This window comes from Papilio polytes, unplaced genomic scaffold, assembly GCF_000836215.1.
Source record: "Papilio polytes unplaced genomic scaffold, Ppol_1.0 DF822178.1, whole genome shotgun sequence".
In the NCBI taxonomy this organism is placed as follows: domain Eukaryota; kingdom Metazoa; phylum Arthropoda; class Insecta; order Lepidoptera; family Papilionidae; genus Papilio; species Papilio polytes.
The window spans coordinates 1,037,849-1,056,145 of NW_013527026.1; the positions used below are offsets into that span (position 1 = coordinate 1,037,849).

Genomic DNA, 18,297 nt, shown 5'->3' on the forward strand with positions numbered 1-18,297 from the left:
GAGAGAGAGAGAGCTGTACAAAATTATGACGATCCGAACAATGTTGTAGGAATAAGAGCGATTGTCGATTGTTTCGTAACCCATTCAACTGTTTAGTTGTACAACCAAAAATCGAATAGTGTATGCAGTGCACCTTCATATAAGCTCATAGGAACCAAAGCGAGGCTAAATAGTTGTGCGAGTCAAAGATGTGCGTGCGCTTTAAAAACTAAAAATACTCGTAATGTAATTGCATAGAACATGTTATTTTAATGTACAGAATGAAAATTAAGTCAGATAAATGTACAAGAAGATATTTTGATTGATTTACAAGGCATTTTCGTTTCCAATGCAGGTCCTGAACCGTGTATCCATAAACTGTCAAAGTCGTTCTGTCGGTTGTTACTACGCTATATGTCTCTTCGATGGCTCATTGACCTTGTTTATGTAGCCTATATTTACTAACGAAAGAAAAAAGTGAAAGTAATTGTTTGATTGCAGTTTTAAAGCAGATTTAATACACATAATAAAACGGATTGGTCTTCCATATTTGGTAAACTGTTAACTGTTAATGCTTAAAATGGAACGTACTGCGGAAGCATTGTTGGATTGACCGGTAATGCCTCATATCCCGTTTTCATGTTGTAAGGAATCAATTCGGATATTAAAACGGTAGATATCAACAATGCATGCTTTATGAATTAGAAGAAAATACATTAGTAGATTGCATCTCGTTTAAAGTACGAAACTAAGTAAATATATCAATAGGGGTTTAAAAATAACCTGAAAATTATCACCCTGAAAATTATTACTCAACCTTCTAGAATATAGTGGAATGTGCGTCGTCACGGCAGGAGGGGGGGGTGCGGAGGCAGAGAGAAGCAGCCCCCCCCCCTCAAGACATTTGAATAATAACAAAAAATAAAAATAACTGACTACTAAATACCATAATAACTGAGAGCAGTCTTCTCTCCTACATCTTTGACCAGCCTAAGTCATCGATTGGCGACGCCCATAATGTGAGTTATTATTATCATTATTATACTCGGATAAAATGTTGCTAAACCGGATATGACGTCAAATTTACGAGTCAATGTTTACCATATTTATTTACGTTTTTTTTTACAACTTTACATCTGGAGTACAAATGAATATGTAATATGTAAAGAACATTTGCATTGTGCATTCAATTTGCATTAATAGTAAGTGGACTGCAAAATGCAGCATGCTGCCCAGAGCAAGGAGTTGCGGGTAAATGTAATTTGTTTGGGAATTTCTTTCCACCTTATATCCATGCATATAAACATCTCGATCTTTTATTGTTGTGCTATTTACAATACTCTAGTGTTAACGACTTAGTACTTTATTTATTCTATAGACTATGTGGAGAAATCCCAATAGTAGACGAGAAAAAGCATTGGAAATGTTAGAAAACTGTATACGTTTTTGTTTTTATTGTCCACTAGCTGTTACTGTGCGGTTTCATCCGCATTAAATTATGAAAATTTTAATTCATTGTTTACATTTGTAAAATTAACAACTACAAATGTCAAAATGACATGACAAGATGACAACCTTGCTTCCTTGATGTTGGCAACAACTTATGGTCTCTTCCCACATTAGGGTTTTTATCTAAAATATTTACCCCTAAGTTTAACGGCGTGAAAATATATAGACTAAAGCCTGACGTAAGTGTAGGGCTTTTTATTAAAAAAAAGAATTATTCAAAAATATGCTGTAATTGCTGACATCTTAGGCAACAAAGAAGTGTGTGTTTACGCTTTATTATAATGTTATAGATTTAACTCTATTCCTTCTGTACTCTATTATAACTTACAATGACCAACAGTAAGACGTGCTTTCTAAAATGTAATAATATGCTTGTTAAAGAAATATTTCTATAGCGTTAATCTCTGACAGCAAATTTTGTCCGACCCGTCTTAACAAGCTGACAACTCTTTGAAAAAGCGGAATAAACAAAATGTTTTACACACATACCAACGCATAAAAAAATGCATATCATTTTTTTTATTTTACTTTTGTTTTCTGTCAATTTTATAATAAGCTAATTGTAATGTTTTTCTTTGTATTTTTGTTTAGACACGAGTATGTATTGTTTTTTTCAGATGGCTTTGTAAAGAATTGGCTCCTGCAGCACAGAAGCACCTAGTGCAGGAGCCAAGGCTCTTATGAAATGTATATTTATAATGGTGTGATAATAAAGCATTTATTTATCTGTCCTATTAGAATAAAGCGTAAATATACACTTCTTTGTTGCCTAAGATCTCAGCAATTACAGGAAAATTTTGTATAATTTTTTTTTAATAAAAAGCCCTACACTTACGTCACGCTTTAGGCTATATATTTTCACGCCATTTAACTTAGGGGGTAAATATTTTGGATAAAAACCCTAATGTCGGAAAGAGACCATAAGTTGCTTCCGACATCAAGGAAGCAAGATTGCTATAGTAAGTTAATTGGTATTTCGACATTTGCAATTGAGAATTTGACAAATGCAAGCAATAAAATAAAGTTTTTATAATTTCATGCGGATGAAGCCGCACGGGAACAACTAGTTCATTTATATATTCGGGTAAAAGATACAATTAAAGTATAGTTATTCCTAAAATATATAAATACATTACCTGGGTACTTCTTTAGCTGGACTGGACTGAGTCTCTTGATGACTGAACGATGCCATTTTGTATCACTTTAAGTTTTCAACACTCATTTTAATTATTAAATTGTATTGCACATTTGTATATTGCACTGAAATTATTTATAGTTTAATAAGTGATATTTAAGCTAAAGTTAAGGCCAACAATACTTCTGTTTATACTAAATAGAGAATATGGTAATAAAATATTTTTCTCGTATTTAAAATTACGCATGAAACAATTGAATTACGAACTGTAAGGTCTGCATAAAAGAGAACTATAATTTTAATTTGCGTCTAACGATTTTATAGTAACTTCAACATTTTCGAATTAGTAAGAGCAGGCGCACACGTTTAACTAAACTATCGCAAAACAGTGCGATTGTCGATTGTTTTGCAGCCAATTCAATTGTTTAGTTGCACAGCTAAAAATCGAGTAGTGTGTGCACCTTCATATAAGTTCTTAAAAATTAAAGCGAGATTAAACAGTCTTGCGATTGTTATGTTTCAGGTGTGCGCCTCTAAAGATTACAAAGTACTAAACAGCTTGTACGGTCGTATTCTATTCAAAACAATTGAAGAATTGAATACTACAGCACAATGTGAATATCTTAATTAAATAGGAGTCATTAAATTCGTAAAGTGAATGCTCGGAGCTGCGCGTGCGAAATGTTTTGACGACCAATAAAACGTTTCCATTCAAACTCGTTAAAGCCAACGATTTACTTGAGATTTATATGACAAGTTTATAGCAAATAGAGCCTCTGAATTGAGGAATTAATTTGAGAAGTTCGACACGATCTTGATTTAATCCTCGCTAAATATGACAATCTATATTTTAGTTGATAAGCTAAGTTTGTTTTGGTACCTAACTGAGTTAGAAACTATAAGTGCATTTTCTTACTTGTTACTTACTTAAGCTTTTATTATGTTTGAATATTTAATTTATCAATACTTTTCCATACCAATATTCAAATCACACTTTATTCTAATATTATCAATGCAAAATTTGGATGGGTTGATGGATGTTTGTTACTAAATATCTCGAAAACGGTTTAACGGATCTAGCTGAAATTTGTCTCAGATGTAGAATTTATTTTGGGAGAAATATAGGTTACATTTTTTTTATTTTGCGTAAAGGAAGTCTCGGGCAAAACTAAAAATAAAAGATAGTATAAACTTTGTGTCCTAGTTTTCATTCAAAGAATATATTCGTTTTGAGTTAAATTTCCATTTGTAATAATGGTAAAGTTGGCCATCGCATTGTTCAAATTGTTCCTCGACTACAATAACACAGCCAGAACTTTTGTAATGAAATGAGTATGCAAGTGAAATTTAGATCTCTACTTGGAAACTGTGTTTACGTAGAAAATAATAAAAAAACACCAACATTTTTTTACATTTTTAAAAACAAAAGCTACCCAATGCTAACACACGTTAGTTAATCAACTATAACGTAAAAGCGGGCGCACACCTTTGACTAAACTGTCGCATAACAGTTGTGCGATTGTCGATTGTTTCGCAGCCAATTGTTTAGTTACACAACTAATAATTGAATAGTGTGCACACCTTCATATAAGCTTATAGGAATTAAACCGTCGTCCGATAGTTAATTCAGAAGTGCGTGCGCTCTTACAACGCAAAAACAAAACTTAACCGAAAAGTTGATTAGGGTAAAAAATGTGAGTACAGTAGTAATCTTCTGATAAAACTGTAGATTTCTAAAATTCTCAATAAAGACACAATGCAATCATGCTAGAAAATTTTATGTTTGTCTTACGAGTGATAAGTCTTTTATATAGTTAAAAACATATTTAATAATTTAGAGACAGAAAGTGTGGCAAAGATGCTATCAAAACTCTTAACGCCCGGGGAAATGGTTGCAACACTTTTTTTGTCAACAACGTCGCATGAGAACTACGCAGCTGATGGAAACACTGAAGAGGACATTTTTATTTACAAAACAGTTTCACAATAACTATGAAACGAAATGGATAAAATAAATAAAATATTTTCTTCGTTGGATTCAACGTGATTTTTGAATTCATGATTTTTTACTGATTCGTTTTAAATTGACTTTCCGTGTAGTTGAGAAAAGTATCTGGTTAAATAAACATTTAGAACAGATTTTTTGTTTCGTATAACTTTAATGGTTTTAACTGTACATAGTTAGACAATAGATTTAATAAATGTGAAATGGATCGTAATCTTTAGATACTTAGATTTTACTTTAACTTTGTTATTCATCACTAAAACCCGTGCTCATAGAAGTTAAGCAGAGCCGTCAACAGTTGCTAAGGGATACCCTTAGTGGAAATATAGCAACTTTTACTTTATCAGCTTTGTTAGTAGTTTTTTAAGACTTAGAAAGACCAACATTATTTCTAATGACTAATTTATTAATGAATATAAAAACAAACACGTTGTTAAACATACTAATGCAATTAATTTTAATTACTTTAAAAATTCCTATAGCATGCAAGCCGCCTCCGGGGACGGCAGTAACGCAGAAAGGGGAGGCGGGGGCTGAATGAACACTGTTTTGTGAAGACGTTAAAAATTTATGGCCTCACTTTGCCTTGCGCTTTTATTGCCGGCGTCACTCTGTGTAACTCTATGTAATAATTAAAGTGGGAACACGACTCGTCTACCTTCTGAATTCTCAGTTGAGCTGTGAGAAAATATGCTTCTTAAATCAAAATGCTTGTATGGTACAAATATGACTGAAGTGTAAAAAACTGTACTTGATTTTTTTTGCTCTGATCGTTGAAAATAATAAATGAAATGCTTAAATAAATGAAGCTAACCTTTTTAAACCACTCTAACATAGTTAAAATAGTAAGTAATTTACTTAAAATTCATTTTCTTTCAATAGAAGGCAGGATTTAGCCAAGAGGGTATTGGCTTGGCGCCTATCCAAAAGCGACCACTTCTAGACTTAGTTTTTAAAGGAGAACGAGCCATTCAGAGTACAAAATAAATAGCCTTTAAAGATCTAATTACGTTGAAATAACGTCCGGTTTTACGATAAACATACGCTAAGCCGAGTTCACAATTTACGTAGCTTTATTAATCTTTCTAATACGTTCAAAATAAGGGGCATAGGGTCACAAATTTTGACAGCCCCTCTTCCTCACTTAATTCATAAATTAATTAAAGTCGCGGGCCGCGGAGACAAAGTTGGTCGTCATTTGTAATGATAAGCAGGCTTCATTAGGATTCACCCCGGCGTCCCATCGACCCAGCGCCGGCGTCCGACCCGGCCTAACGAATGGGTCAGTATAGATTTATCTGCCTAATACCTTATTTAGCTAATTGTCTACAACATCCGAGCACGCTTCGGGCTACGGAAACCGTCCCGTTTGAAATCTGTCGGCATTTTAAGATAACGACCCTATTAAATTCCAATTTATAAGACTGAATATAGGAAACGAAACAGCCAGAGATTCCGATTTCAAATTCATTTGCGTTATATATTTTAATTAGTTTTTTAAATAACAAACCACAGTTGAATATATATATGCCAATTTGTTATTTATATTCATACTAGAATTTGTCCACGACACTGGCCGCATCTAGTTTAAAAATAAAGTTCAATGTAGCCTTCTTTTTTACTTAGAGACAATATTCTACATCCATGTTAAATTTCATCAATATCTGTTAAGCCGTTTTAAAGATACGCAGTAAAACATCCATCCATACAAACTTTCGCATTTATATTATTGGTAGTGTGATTAATAAAAATCGATTTAAATCTTTAAAAAAAAAAACATGTTTGTAATACACAGCCTCGGAACGCTTCAAAGAAGCAAAGCATCCTTTAATAATGAGATTGTTTGACGCATAAACCCAACAGCGTTGCCTCACAATACGGCCCTCTAAAATTATTTCCGCATTCCCGCATGAAAACCTATACCTCTTTGTTGTTAATTTCTTGATTAATTAGCTTTCATTGAGTGTAGTTTCCAATTTTTCCCTTTTAAATCGATATCATTAACATTCCAATTAATTGTCAACATTACAAACTATTTGATTTTCTCCATACTACTTTCGATTTTTTTTTGCTAAATTTTTAAATAAATGAAGCTGCAGTTTTAGTATTGTATATGAAATTCTACGTATCACCACCATCCCCCGGCACAATTGTACACAATAAACAGCATCGCACCGAGAGGCCATAAGTCTTGTGTGCAATAAACTCGATAGCCCGACATACGCTAATGAAATTTATAATCCATAAAACCGTGGAGCGAAACTGTTGTTTTATAAAGTGTAATAATCATAAAAGCTACCGCTGTAAGGCGTGCATACGTCCGCTCTAATCGTGCGTAAGTCTATGGCGCCTTAGAGGGCGCCACTGTAGAGGCAACAGAAATAGAAGTGAAATGTAGTAATTCAGCGAGGAAAGTTGAAAACTGGAAAATTTATGCGCTGTAATGAGTTATTAAAATTATTTCTGGAATATCGTGGCACGATTCTGATTTATTTTTTCTGGGTTAAACTAAACTTATATAAAGGCATGGATTGAAATATGATTTTAGGTTATTATTAAGGCGCCGTTGTCTTGCGCGCGTAAATTGTTTAATCTTACTAATATTGTAAATGTACAAGTTTAAATGAATGGAGGTTTTTAATCGTAATTATCGTGGTTAATTATCAACAAATATTTCAATCTTTGGTGTTATCAGAATCATTTTGAAATAGAGATTAATCCTTTCACTGACCATTGGAATAAACAAATGATCGGAAGTGTAAAGTGGAAATCGTTATTTAGCAGCGCAGCAGCTGCGGGTATGCGGAAAATCCGTAGATTTCCCTCGGTTTTGCATTACCACTCAATAAATGCACGCCTTATTGAAACGCCTCTAGAACTTCTGCACTTACTGTAATTATTGTTTTATTTGAAAACGCGCCATTACGTTGAGAAGTTCATTCAAATTTAAATAATTTTATACTTTTAGATCAAAAGTTTGATCAGTTTCGATTGAAAAAAGATTACATCAGCATTTAATGTACAGTCAGCTCCATAAATTTACGAAACATTAAAAACTTGTATACACATTTCGTTTCCAAAAATTATACATGGAATTATCCATCCGTGTACTTTCGACCTTAAATACATTTTCCTAATAAATATATACAAAAACTTTTGGGAACCAAAAGCTTTTACAAGTTTATAAGTTTTTGAAATGTACACTTATTTATGCAGCTGACTGTACTATTACGAAACTATGAGTAATTTATTTTACAATATACTTAGGCAGTTTTTTTTCGGAGTTGTTGCGTTATTTTTATTTAGAAAAGTCTCAACTCGGAAGAAAACAAACTTGTAGTTTTCGGATTAACTCTTTTGTGTCTGGCCTCTTTGTCTGTTTTGGGGCGAGGTCTTTATGCGATGTGCTACCGTTCACAAAGGGAGTTTCACTAAACGTCTTAGTCTACGACAGGCCTACGGTTTAAGAACTTTGAAATTACTGTAAAATGTAGCTGCACAAGTTTAATTCCTGAAACTTAGGATTAGAACTTCGTACAATTTTGATTTTGACGATAGCCTGGTCACCCTAACTTAGGGTAAGATTCGTGCCTCTCAATGAGACGTCTAGTGGGCTGGTGGAGATGATGATAATATTAATACAAAATTACAATAATCTATACCAATATTATTAAGAGGAAATATTTGTATTTTTGTATGTATTGAAATAACTCTCAAACTACAGGGCTGATTTTAAAAATTCTTTCACCGTTAGAAAGGTAATTAATCTGTAACATTTTTAAATTTCACGCGGGTGAATTCATGGGCAACAGCTAGTATTAAATAATTTGAAATAGCTAATTTTTAATATTTTAAATAGTTTACAGCGTTGCTAACTTAATTTTTTAATTTACGTTTTTTTCTTTTAATTATACGTATTATACTGTTTTACACTAAATTGCAATATAAAACGTCTTTTAATAAAGTGATGGTTATGTTATATGATATAGATTCACAGTTTAACAAGATTTTTTAACACATTTTCTCTTTGGAATCCAACGTGTATAAAGAGTAGAGCTGTTTGTATGGTGGCTCTATATCTCTTAGTTGCAACTTATCTAAAACCCTCTGCATTCTAAGATGCTTTAATATTTCTACTAATTAAAAACATGTTCTAAATTAATTACTAAAAGTTACCAGTATCAGGATGTAATACAGAAAAAAGGTTTAAATTAAAAAATTGTCAATCGAGATATAAATTGTTTTTGATACGAATGTTTGAGCAATGTAAACCCATGTTAAGAAAACATTAAAACAAAAGAATGAAGATAAAAGATAGGACAGTGTTGTTTCACTTGAAACTGACAGTTTGTTTAAAGTCACGGACAGGCGACAAGCTGGATGCAACTTTCCCTTGATCTTGTATGAAGATGTTATGAACATTGAGATAAAATAAACACAGTAGTAAGATATTTGTGATCTTGTAAATGTATGAAAATCCCATCTCTATCGTTACATCTATTTATAAGTTCGTGTTATCTGAACTCTTTATTTCTTTAATCTTACTAATGTTATAAACTAGTTTTCGCCCGCGACTCCGTCCGCGTGGAATTAAAAAAAATAAACAAAAATGATTAGCCTATGTGTTCTTCCTGACTATCCTCTACATCTGTACCAAATTTCATCAAAATCCGTTCAGCCGTTTAGGCTACAAACTCTAACAAGCATCCATCCATCCATCCATCTAAACTTTCGCATTTATAATATTAGTATTAGTATGATTTGTACGAAGTATGATGTGAAAGTTTAGATGGATGGATGGATGCATAGATGTTTATTCGAGTTTGTAGTCTAAACGGCTAAGCCGATTTCGATGAAATGTGGTATAGATGTAGATGATAGTCTGGAAGAACACATGGGCTACTCACTTTTGTTTTTTTAATCTCACGCAAACTTAGTCGCGGGCGAATGCTAGTATGTCCATAATTATATGATCGGTGTTAATTTAAGAATTTCCTTCCGAACATTAATCGTTGACTTTTTTGAATATTGTCGTGTCACTTTTAGATCATTTCTCAAACACGCTCCAACCACCGAAGCATACTTTTCTCAATTTTCGTCACTACGATTTTCTTTGAGATATTTTCTTGCAATGATTTTTTAAATTCAATTAATCTTTCGTTAATATCATAGCATAATTATTTAAGTGAAGATATAAAACGATAGTCATTTGTTTGTTTTTAAGTTTCTTTTTAATTAATGTATTTAAAACTATACGAGTATTTCTGTTATTTTAGTGAATGAGTTGTATTGAATTGTGTGATTTGTTGTAAAAATACCAATTTTATGTATGTTAAAGTTGTAATAGTAATAACATTTCGATTAAAAATTATATGGTTTTAAAAATAAATTTTGAATCTACATTTTTATATCGATAAGGGATTTGTTATCTGTTATTTCTATTTCTAATATTTTTTTACAATAAGATTTTTCTCTTAGTGTCTTAACTATAAGTTGATTTTATTTCCTACACACGAATTATCTTTTTCAATGTTATAATCTTAATTAATTTAAATTAATTAAAAAATTAATATTAACATAAAAACATTATCAACTTTAGCGAAAATATCACGAACCTTATAAAATCATTCATTCGTTCACTTAAAAAATAAATAATTTAACACTTCACAGTACACGTGCACTGTACTCGACGTCGGAACGTACGCGGACCACACGTCCGTCGCCCACCGCGTCGGACGGGCTACTAACCGCCCTGAAGTTCAGATACACTACATATATTTCTAGTGCATTCCGTACCCTTCACGCTGCCTCCCGCCTGCCCGGTAGGCTCGTCTCGTCTCGCTGAAAAATTGAAATTCACTGAAACTCAGTTTCAAAAATTGCATTCAAATCTTGTAAACGTTCTTTAATTCAAAATAAGAGTTTCGATTGCATATAAGTATTTTAGATAAGTTAATTTTTAAAATTATACTGATAAGTAAATACTGTTTTTGTATTTACTCGTAAAGATAATCTTAGTCCATAAATATTTGTATGACATATCAGAAAATGGTATTTGGTTACGTTACTAACGAAGTTATAACTTCAATTGTTATAACAAAATGCATTGTTTTAACTTATAAATATCTTTTCAAGTATTTCATGGAATATATCAAACTGTATAGTGCATTTCAAACTAATTACGTGCTCTGGTTTAGCAAACATTTAGTGCGATCTCGTGGCAAGGATTTGGATGTGTTCCAGTGGGTGCCGCGGCGGCCGGCCGGAGTAAATCTCTCTGAGATGTTGGTCTTGCCTCTACCAACCTCACACACCACCTAATTAACAACTAGCATACAATTACGTATAAATCTAAGTATACTAAAATTACTCTTTAATATAGCGAAGAGGTATTTTGCAAGAACGTAATACACTTTTGCTTATGGTATTTCAGGCAATAAAAAGGTTATTAAAATCTATATAGATAAATATAGACGTAGAGGATAGTCTGGAAGAATATGTATTCTTATGTGTATGATACTTACTTTTTTTTTCATTCTGCGCGGACACGAAAGCAAGTGTAACCAACGGTTTAAAATTACTATTTTTGAGAGTTAAATCATTTGAAAATACGTGGAATTGTCTTTTAAGTTAATTAAGTAAGAATGAAGTCTATCTTCGTTTATGTTATTACTAGCTTTCGCTCGCGACTCCGTCCGCGTAGAATTAAAAAAAACAAAAGTGAGTAGCCTATGTGTTCTTCTAGACTATCCTCTACATCTGTACCACATTACATCGAAATCCCTTCAGTCGTATAGGCTACAAACTCTAACAAACATCCATCCATCCATCCAACCATCCATCTAAACTTTTGCATTTATAATATTAGTTAGATTTTCTTACTTTATAACACTTTTATGTCAAACCAGAAAATACAAGAGATTCGTCTCTACTGAACTGACTGGATCTCGTACTTTTACATCAATAACATTACTATTTAGAATAAAATATCGGTTTAAGGATTGACATTTGGGTCACGTATCACATGTTCGGTCGTATTCTGACTACGTTTTGCAATTTAAATCGAATGTCAAATATGAAGATGTATTTTGCAGAATTGCAAACATAAAAATCATGAGCAACAAATACTAAACGATTTTCGAAAGACATTAATATTAAAAATACCAGCGTTCCAGTTAATTTGATTGGGATGGTAAAATTATTGTGAAAATTTTAATAACCTTATTTTTAAGATATTAGTAGCTTTCACCCGCGACTCCGTCTGCGTGAAATTATACAAACAAAAGCAAGTAGGTCTTGTCCAGACTATCCTCTATATATATGTCAAATTTCATGGATATTCGTCCAGCAGTTTAGGCTACAAACTCTAACAAACATCCATCCACCTGAACTATCCCATTTACAATATCAGTAAGATTAAAAAAAGCAGACATTATAGTAACCCAAATTCTTTACATTATTTAACTAGTTAAATGTATATTAAATCGATTGTTGACTAAAACAAAACAAAATCTGTGAACATTTCTTAACTGAGAGTAACCCGAAGTATTTAGAAACGCGAGATCTCGGACAAACAGTTATCTTTATTAATTAAAGGGAAGAAGTTGACCCGCTGTCTGGGAAACTCATTTGCAATTTACCTGTCGCTTTATAATTCTAATTGCTGTAAAAGGTTACTGAAATTGGGACAAAGCTTTGAACTAGGTGAAACAGAATACAATATTAAGGAACGGTAGTCATTTGTTTAATTTACCTAAATTCTCGCAACGTTCTTTTGTTAAAAAAAAACAGCGCGTCTTAATTTCAAATCTCTACCGTGTACTTATTATTTTCCAATAACTATATAATACCTTACTAACATTATAAATGCGAAAGTTTAGATGGATGGATGGATGTTTCTTAGAGTTTTAGCCTAAACGGCTGAATTGATCTCGATAAAATTTAGCATAGATGTAGCGAATAATCTGGAAGAACCCATAGGCTAAACTTCTCTTGGTTTTTTAATTCAACCCGGACAGAGTCGCGGTCGAAAACTAGTTGTAATATAAATATTATAATAGAATATTGGATTGTGCTAATTTCGGTACGTATAACTAAAGATTGTTTACATATTTCCTTAAATAAATTGAATAGTTTTACCAGAGTCGGATTCTATCGACATTGTTGAGTAGCGAATTAATGTGTTCCTTTGGCAGGTAAATGACGTCACAAAGCGAATGCGGCGCTGTAAAGCAACGCGAGTCTAATTGGCAAGCGCTCGAGTATTTCTAAAATCTATTCACTGTGTCGCAAAAGGCCTTTACGTTTGTTTTAATATTGCATCCATTCCGTATACAGAGTAAAAGAGAAGTTATCGGACTAATGAGAGTATTGATTTATATAGGCAGTATATCAACGACGTTTTATGCTAAATCTTGCTTCTACATTTTAAATTAACAAATATGGACACCAAAATTTGTATGGCAAATACCATTTATTAACAACAATAAAATTAATAAAGATTCTAATTTATTTTATCAAATCTTACTAGACTACTTATTTTTTTTTTAATTCCACGCAGAGTTGCCGGCGAAAGCTAGTAATGAATGCATTTAATGCTCCTTTCTTAAGATAAACAATTTAAAAAAATCGTGTAAGTAACAAAAAAAGTGTGGCTCCCCTTTTCTGCACCCCTCGAATATACAAATACCAATGGTGCATTAAACTCACTTAAATTTATTTGCCTTATAATATTTACCTGCCCAGTGACCCGTTTAATTCGAACCCCAGTCCTTTGGGACGTGACCTCTGCTGCACCGACACGTCACATCAAACAATTGTGATTTTATTACTCTAATCTCTTTGAAAACCCTTAATTGCATTATAGACTTTAAGTCTTGAGCGATAAATGCTAAATCATTTTGTATTAGAACGCATGGTTGCTCAAAGAAGAGTTAGTGTTGCAGAGTTATTTAAGCTTTATACCTTTTGTAATAAAGATCAGTTTGGTAATTTCGATAGGTGTAACTTTGCAAAAGGGTGAACACTAGAAAATGCAATATGCATTCCCAAATGTCTTTATGTGAATTAGAATTCAAATCTTACGAAGAGTCAAATGAAGTGGTGATTGTTGTGAATGCGTAGATACGTCAAAATGTTTCGTCTAAATAAGACTACTGAAATGATAGATTTATCTCGAATTCACATGAGTTAGCCACAAACAATTTTACTTATATTACAAAAGCGAAATGTCTTAACGGCTGAACTGACCTCGATAAAAATGGACATAGATGTAGATTATTATCTGAAAGAAGACATAGGCTACTTAATTTAGTTTTTCCTTTTTTTTTTTACGCGAACAGAGTCGTGGTGAAAAGCCGTTTCGAAATCATTTTAAATAAAAAAACTGTGAGATATATCATAGTTTAAATCGAATTATTTTTTCAATATACAAATGGATGCAACACTTCTTCAAATGTTTCAAAAATAAAGGTTCAAATATTATGACATCATCAAGTAGGGATTACAATCAACAGAGTACGTCCACCTTTAGACAGGGATGTATTCGTGTGACGGGTGCTTGTCTCCTGTCGGTTCCCATCATATCCCCTGTCCCCGCACCCGGTTAATTGACTCTCCCATTTTAGGGATTGCTGGATTAGCGGGAAATTGCGAAAAACATTCGGGATTTTGTCCCGTCCCTTTTCATCCCGGTACGCAAACGCTTTTAAAACATTCTCTTTGCTCGTCGAGATATTTTCAAAAGGATAGATAATGAATGTAGTCGTAAAACAAAAGAGATATTTTTAATACAACTTTTATCTTTGCTCGCAGCGAAAATTGCTCATACAATTTATTTTTACAACACAAATTAATTTTTAATATTTATTTTTATGAGCAGAAGCAGCTTCAAATAAATGTATAAATAATTTTACTATATAAATATAATTTTATAAATAAGACATATTGAATTTTAACCATTACAGTGTATCGAAACTCTATTAATGTTCTGACTTCAACAGAATTATCGAACACAACATTACACGACTATTATAAACAAAACTTTCTTTCAGAGGTCATCTAAAGATATCTGGTTCTAACATTATATTATCAGCTAGTCTTTTAACTACTTCTAAAATAGGTTCGTTCTAATATTTGAAACAATGTCTTTTCACGATTAAAAGGCGCGATAACGCTTATGCCCTAAAGCGAGGTTCTTTCCGAATTTTTATCCTGAGTTTAAAAATAATTTAGCATGAGAACCTTCAAGGGGATTAAAGTCCTGAAAAGGTTTTAAAACGCTCTGCCTATCACTGACCATCAACAATAAAATTAAAACAAGATTTTATCTGTCAACCATAAAAGAAAAGGGAGGTAAGAAAGCACCCAAAAAAATCAACCTAAACAATTTTCAAATGACAGATAAATTAAAAATGCTTCTAAATCCTGAAGTTCCTAAAATATGTAGATTCAAATACTCTGTATTGAAACACAGGGAATTTGGTTCATCATCAATCAATTTCCTTGCTGTCACACTGGAGGTGGAAATAAGGATGGATCGACTCAAATACAGTCTAATCCTGATGCATTAGAAAATATTATTGAATATGATAACAGTACGGGGAATACTGAAATTAATATAAATCAAAATTTATACCTTTTTTCATTATTTACGACTTAGAAATGTTCCTTTTCATATCGTACTAACCTGAAACAAAGAAGAAAAGATTTAATTTTTTTAAACACTTCAAGAAAAAAAGCAATTTTGATTAGAATTTGTAATAAAATATCATTACTCCGAACACTGTTATTGCAGAAAATATTAAAGCAAACGTTACATTCACTTAACGTAATACAAGGAAAACTGAAATCCAACATTAAGACAACAGCAGACGGATAAAATAAAATAAAAATAAGAAATGCCGGCAGGAGGAAAATGACAAGTAAATGCCTCATGTCAAAAGTCAGGGCAGTCGGAAGGGTGGGCGCTACCGGAGCGGACGTAATTTCAAATTGCCTCCTTGTACTACGTGGAAGGTTCGAGTTTTTGGCACCCACTTTAATATCAATAGCACCGTGAAGCTCATAGAAACGCCATAATAAAACGGTCGCTCCATTTTCTTTATTAACTGTCCTCGTATGCCAAGAAAATTGGAAATGATCAAGTGCTCATGAATTCCTTATTTTTACGCGTGAGTAGGAACCAACTGGTTTTTTATCTCGCGTATATTTGACATGGGTTTTTCTGTTCTATTACAATTCTGAAAATTCAAAAATGGAATAGACTTACACGATGTATGTGACCCAGCGAGGAATGTAGCAGTCGAGCTCAAATAGTAAACAATTCAAAATAACTAAGCACGTCACTACGTTTTGAAATTACAACGCGGGGCTATTTGCACTCGAGGAGTTAACAAAAGGACGACTTAAGTCTAGTGTATTGAGACGCGGGAGCAAGCCTTTTCAATAGCAAAATAAAGAGAAAGTTGACGAGAAAATATCACTAGCAGTAGGAAATTATGAAATGTAGCTACGTACTTGCGAACAATTTCAAGTTTAATCAATTGAAAAAGTATCCTAGTCAAGATAAATTGTCTATTGGCTATGTTTGCTCCCGCTTTCCCAGCTTCGGTAAAATTCAATTGACCCCATCGATCTTTATTAAATTACCGCAATAGAAAGAAGTGGAAACTCATTTATCTGTTTCTTCTGGCCATTTTGTTTGATGATTTTGTTTTACAAGATGGATTCTCACAATTGAAACAATTAAACAACAAAGAAACTTGCTTAAAACAATACAAAAACATTCAGCCACAATTTATATCTCTTTTATTTATCTACAGTCCAAGAAATGACATTTCATACACAACAAATGACATCTCCAGACACAAAGCTGTATTTACGGCTCATGACTAATTCGACACTGGCCATTACTCCATCACTGGTGCAAAAAAAAGTAAAACCATAAACCAATGGATTGTAGCCGTCGTGTGCAATAAAATAAGGTATTACATTAAGATGTGGTAAAGATCAGAGGGAGCGTTGACGTGATCATTATCAAGCGCCGAATGCTGACACGTGATTGATTCGTCGCCGCAAATGGATCGCGGTGTTGCAAGCGTGCCCTGAATTGGGACTGTCGCTGTAAAATAGTTTATAGGGTGAAGTTTGATTTATAAATGTACAATGTTTGCTGGGGGACAATAAATAGAAGTCTACTTTCTGTTATTAACTCCCATGAGACACATATAATGGTAACTGTAAATTGACTGTCAGACAAGAATACTGCTAGGTTTTGTACAGTAATTAGTATAACTTACTAAACAATTATATGCATAACTAAGCTATATAATAATGTTCGTTAACTATCTTACGGTACAAAAATATAGTAAACTAGAGAATTAAAAACAAAACACAACTGAGTAGCCTTCGTGTTCTTCCCGACTATTGTTTACATCTATGCCAAATTTCATCGAGATCCGTTCATCCGTTTAGGCTAAAAACTCTAAGAAACATCCATCCATGTAAACTTACTTTCTTATATAAGTAAGATAAGATTATCTTTAGACTCAACAAACTAAATATCTCTAAGTAACTCTATACAGATACAAATATATCCTATATAAAATTATCCCACTTATCGCGTCATTCCCCTGGCGTGTCGCAAATCCGGAGGCATTTGTAACAGCCCCCCAGATTATCGGCTGCCCTGCCCCCGGCAAAAACAGGAGCCGCATCCGACGGTGCCTAGCCCGACATAAATTACCAACAATGATTCATGTTAGCCTGGTACAAACTTTTTGCGGACACGGTTAATCTTACCCGATTATAATAAGGTGGCCGATGAAAGACCCCGTACGGGTAAAACGTTTGTTTTAGTATTTTGTTTACTAAACAGATCTAAGTTATAAGTTGTAAGCTACTTAAGACGCATTACAGTTTTTTTAATCATACTAATATTATAAATGTGAAAGTTTAGATGGATTGATGGATGTTTGTTATAGTTTGTAGCCTAAACCACTTAACGGATTTCGATGAAATTTGGTATAGATGTAGAGAATAGTCTGGAAGAACACATAGGCTACTCACTTTTGCTTTTTGTAATTCTACGCGGACGGAGTCGCGGGCGTAAACTAGTTTTTCATAAAGTACTAATATTACTTGCAAATATAGACTCTTCCAACTGAAAATCATTATCATGATAAATAAATTAGTTATTAATTTTAAGATAATTATTAATCTTATATTAATAAAAAAAAATTTAATTACAGTATATAGTAAAGTTTAGATCGTAAACTGTAACATAAACAAAAACCAACAACAAATGGGAAAGCCGCATGCGAGAGCTAGTGATGCTATAAATATTCTAGCGGGAGTTAATAGGGTATTTCGAATAATTATTCCAGCGTACATTTTTGCTTTTACAAGCGAATAAAGAGCTTTTAACTGTCGAATATAAATCTGTAAGCGCAGAAACGAACAGGCTATCGATTTGTTACGTAATGGTTAAAAAAGCAAAGCGAACTAAATGAATGAGCCAAAATTAAGCTCGCTTGTATTAAGTTTAACTTGTACTGGATTGAAGAGATTTTTTAACAAGAAAAAAAGCATGGAGATGATTGCACACAGATTTTTTATATTTTCCTTTTTTTATGTGACACAGTAGCATATTTCGTTATATACCACTGGA

General features: G+C 32.9%; 1 protein-coding gene across 2 annotated transcripts in view; it reads right to left on the reverse strand.

Moving 5' to 3' along the window:
* LOC106106721 (kinesin-like protein CG14535) overlaps nt 1–18,297 on the reverse strand; it is a 197,891-nt gene that overhangs the window by 60,803 nt on the left and 118,791 nt on the right. The window contains exons 1-2 of one of the 2 annotated variants that reach the window (XM_013287359.1): nt 10,244–10,353; nt 2,625–2,748 (exon numbers count right to left, since the gene is read on the reverse strand). The exons of the other annotated variant lie outside the window; for it this stretch is intronic. Coding sequence (XP_013142813.1) covers nt 2,625–2,680 — 56 coding nt within the window. The 5' untranslated portion in view covers nt 2,681–2,748; nt 10,244–10,353. Of the gene's footprint in view, nt 1–2,624; nt 2,749–10,243; nt 10,354–18,297 lie in introns of those variants that run through there. 2 annotated transcript variants of the gene reach the window in all.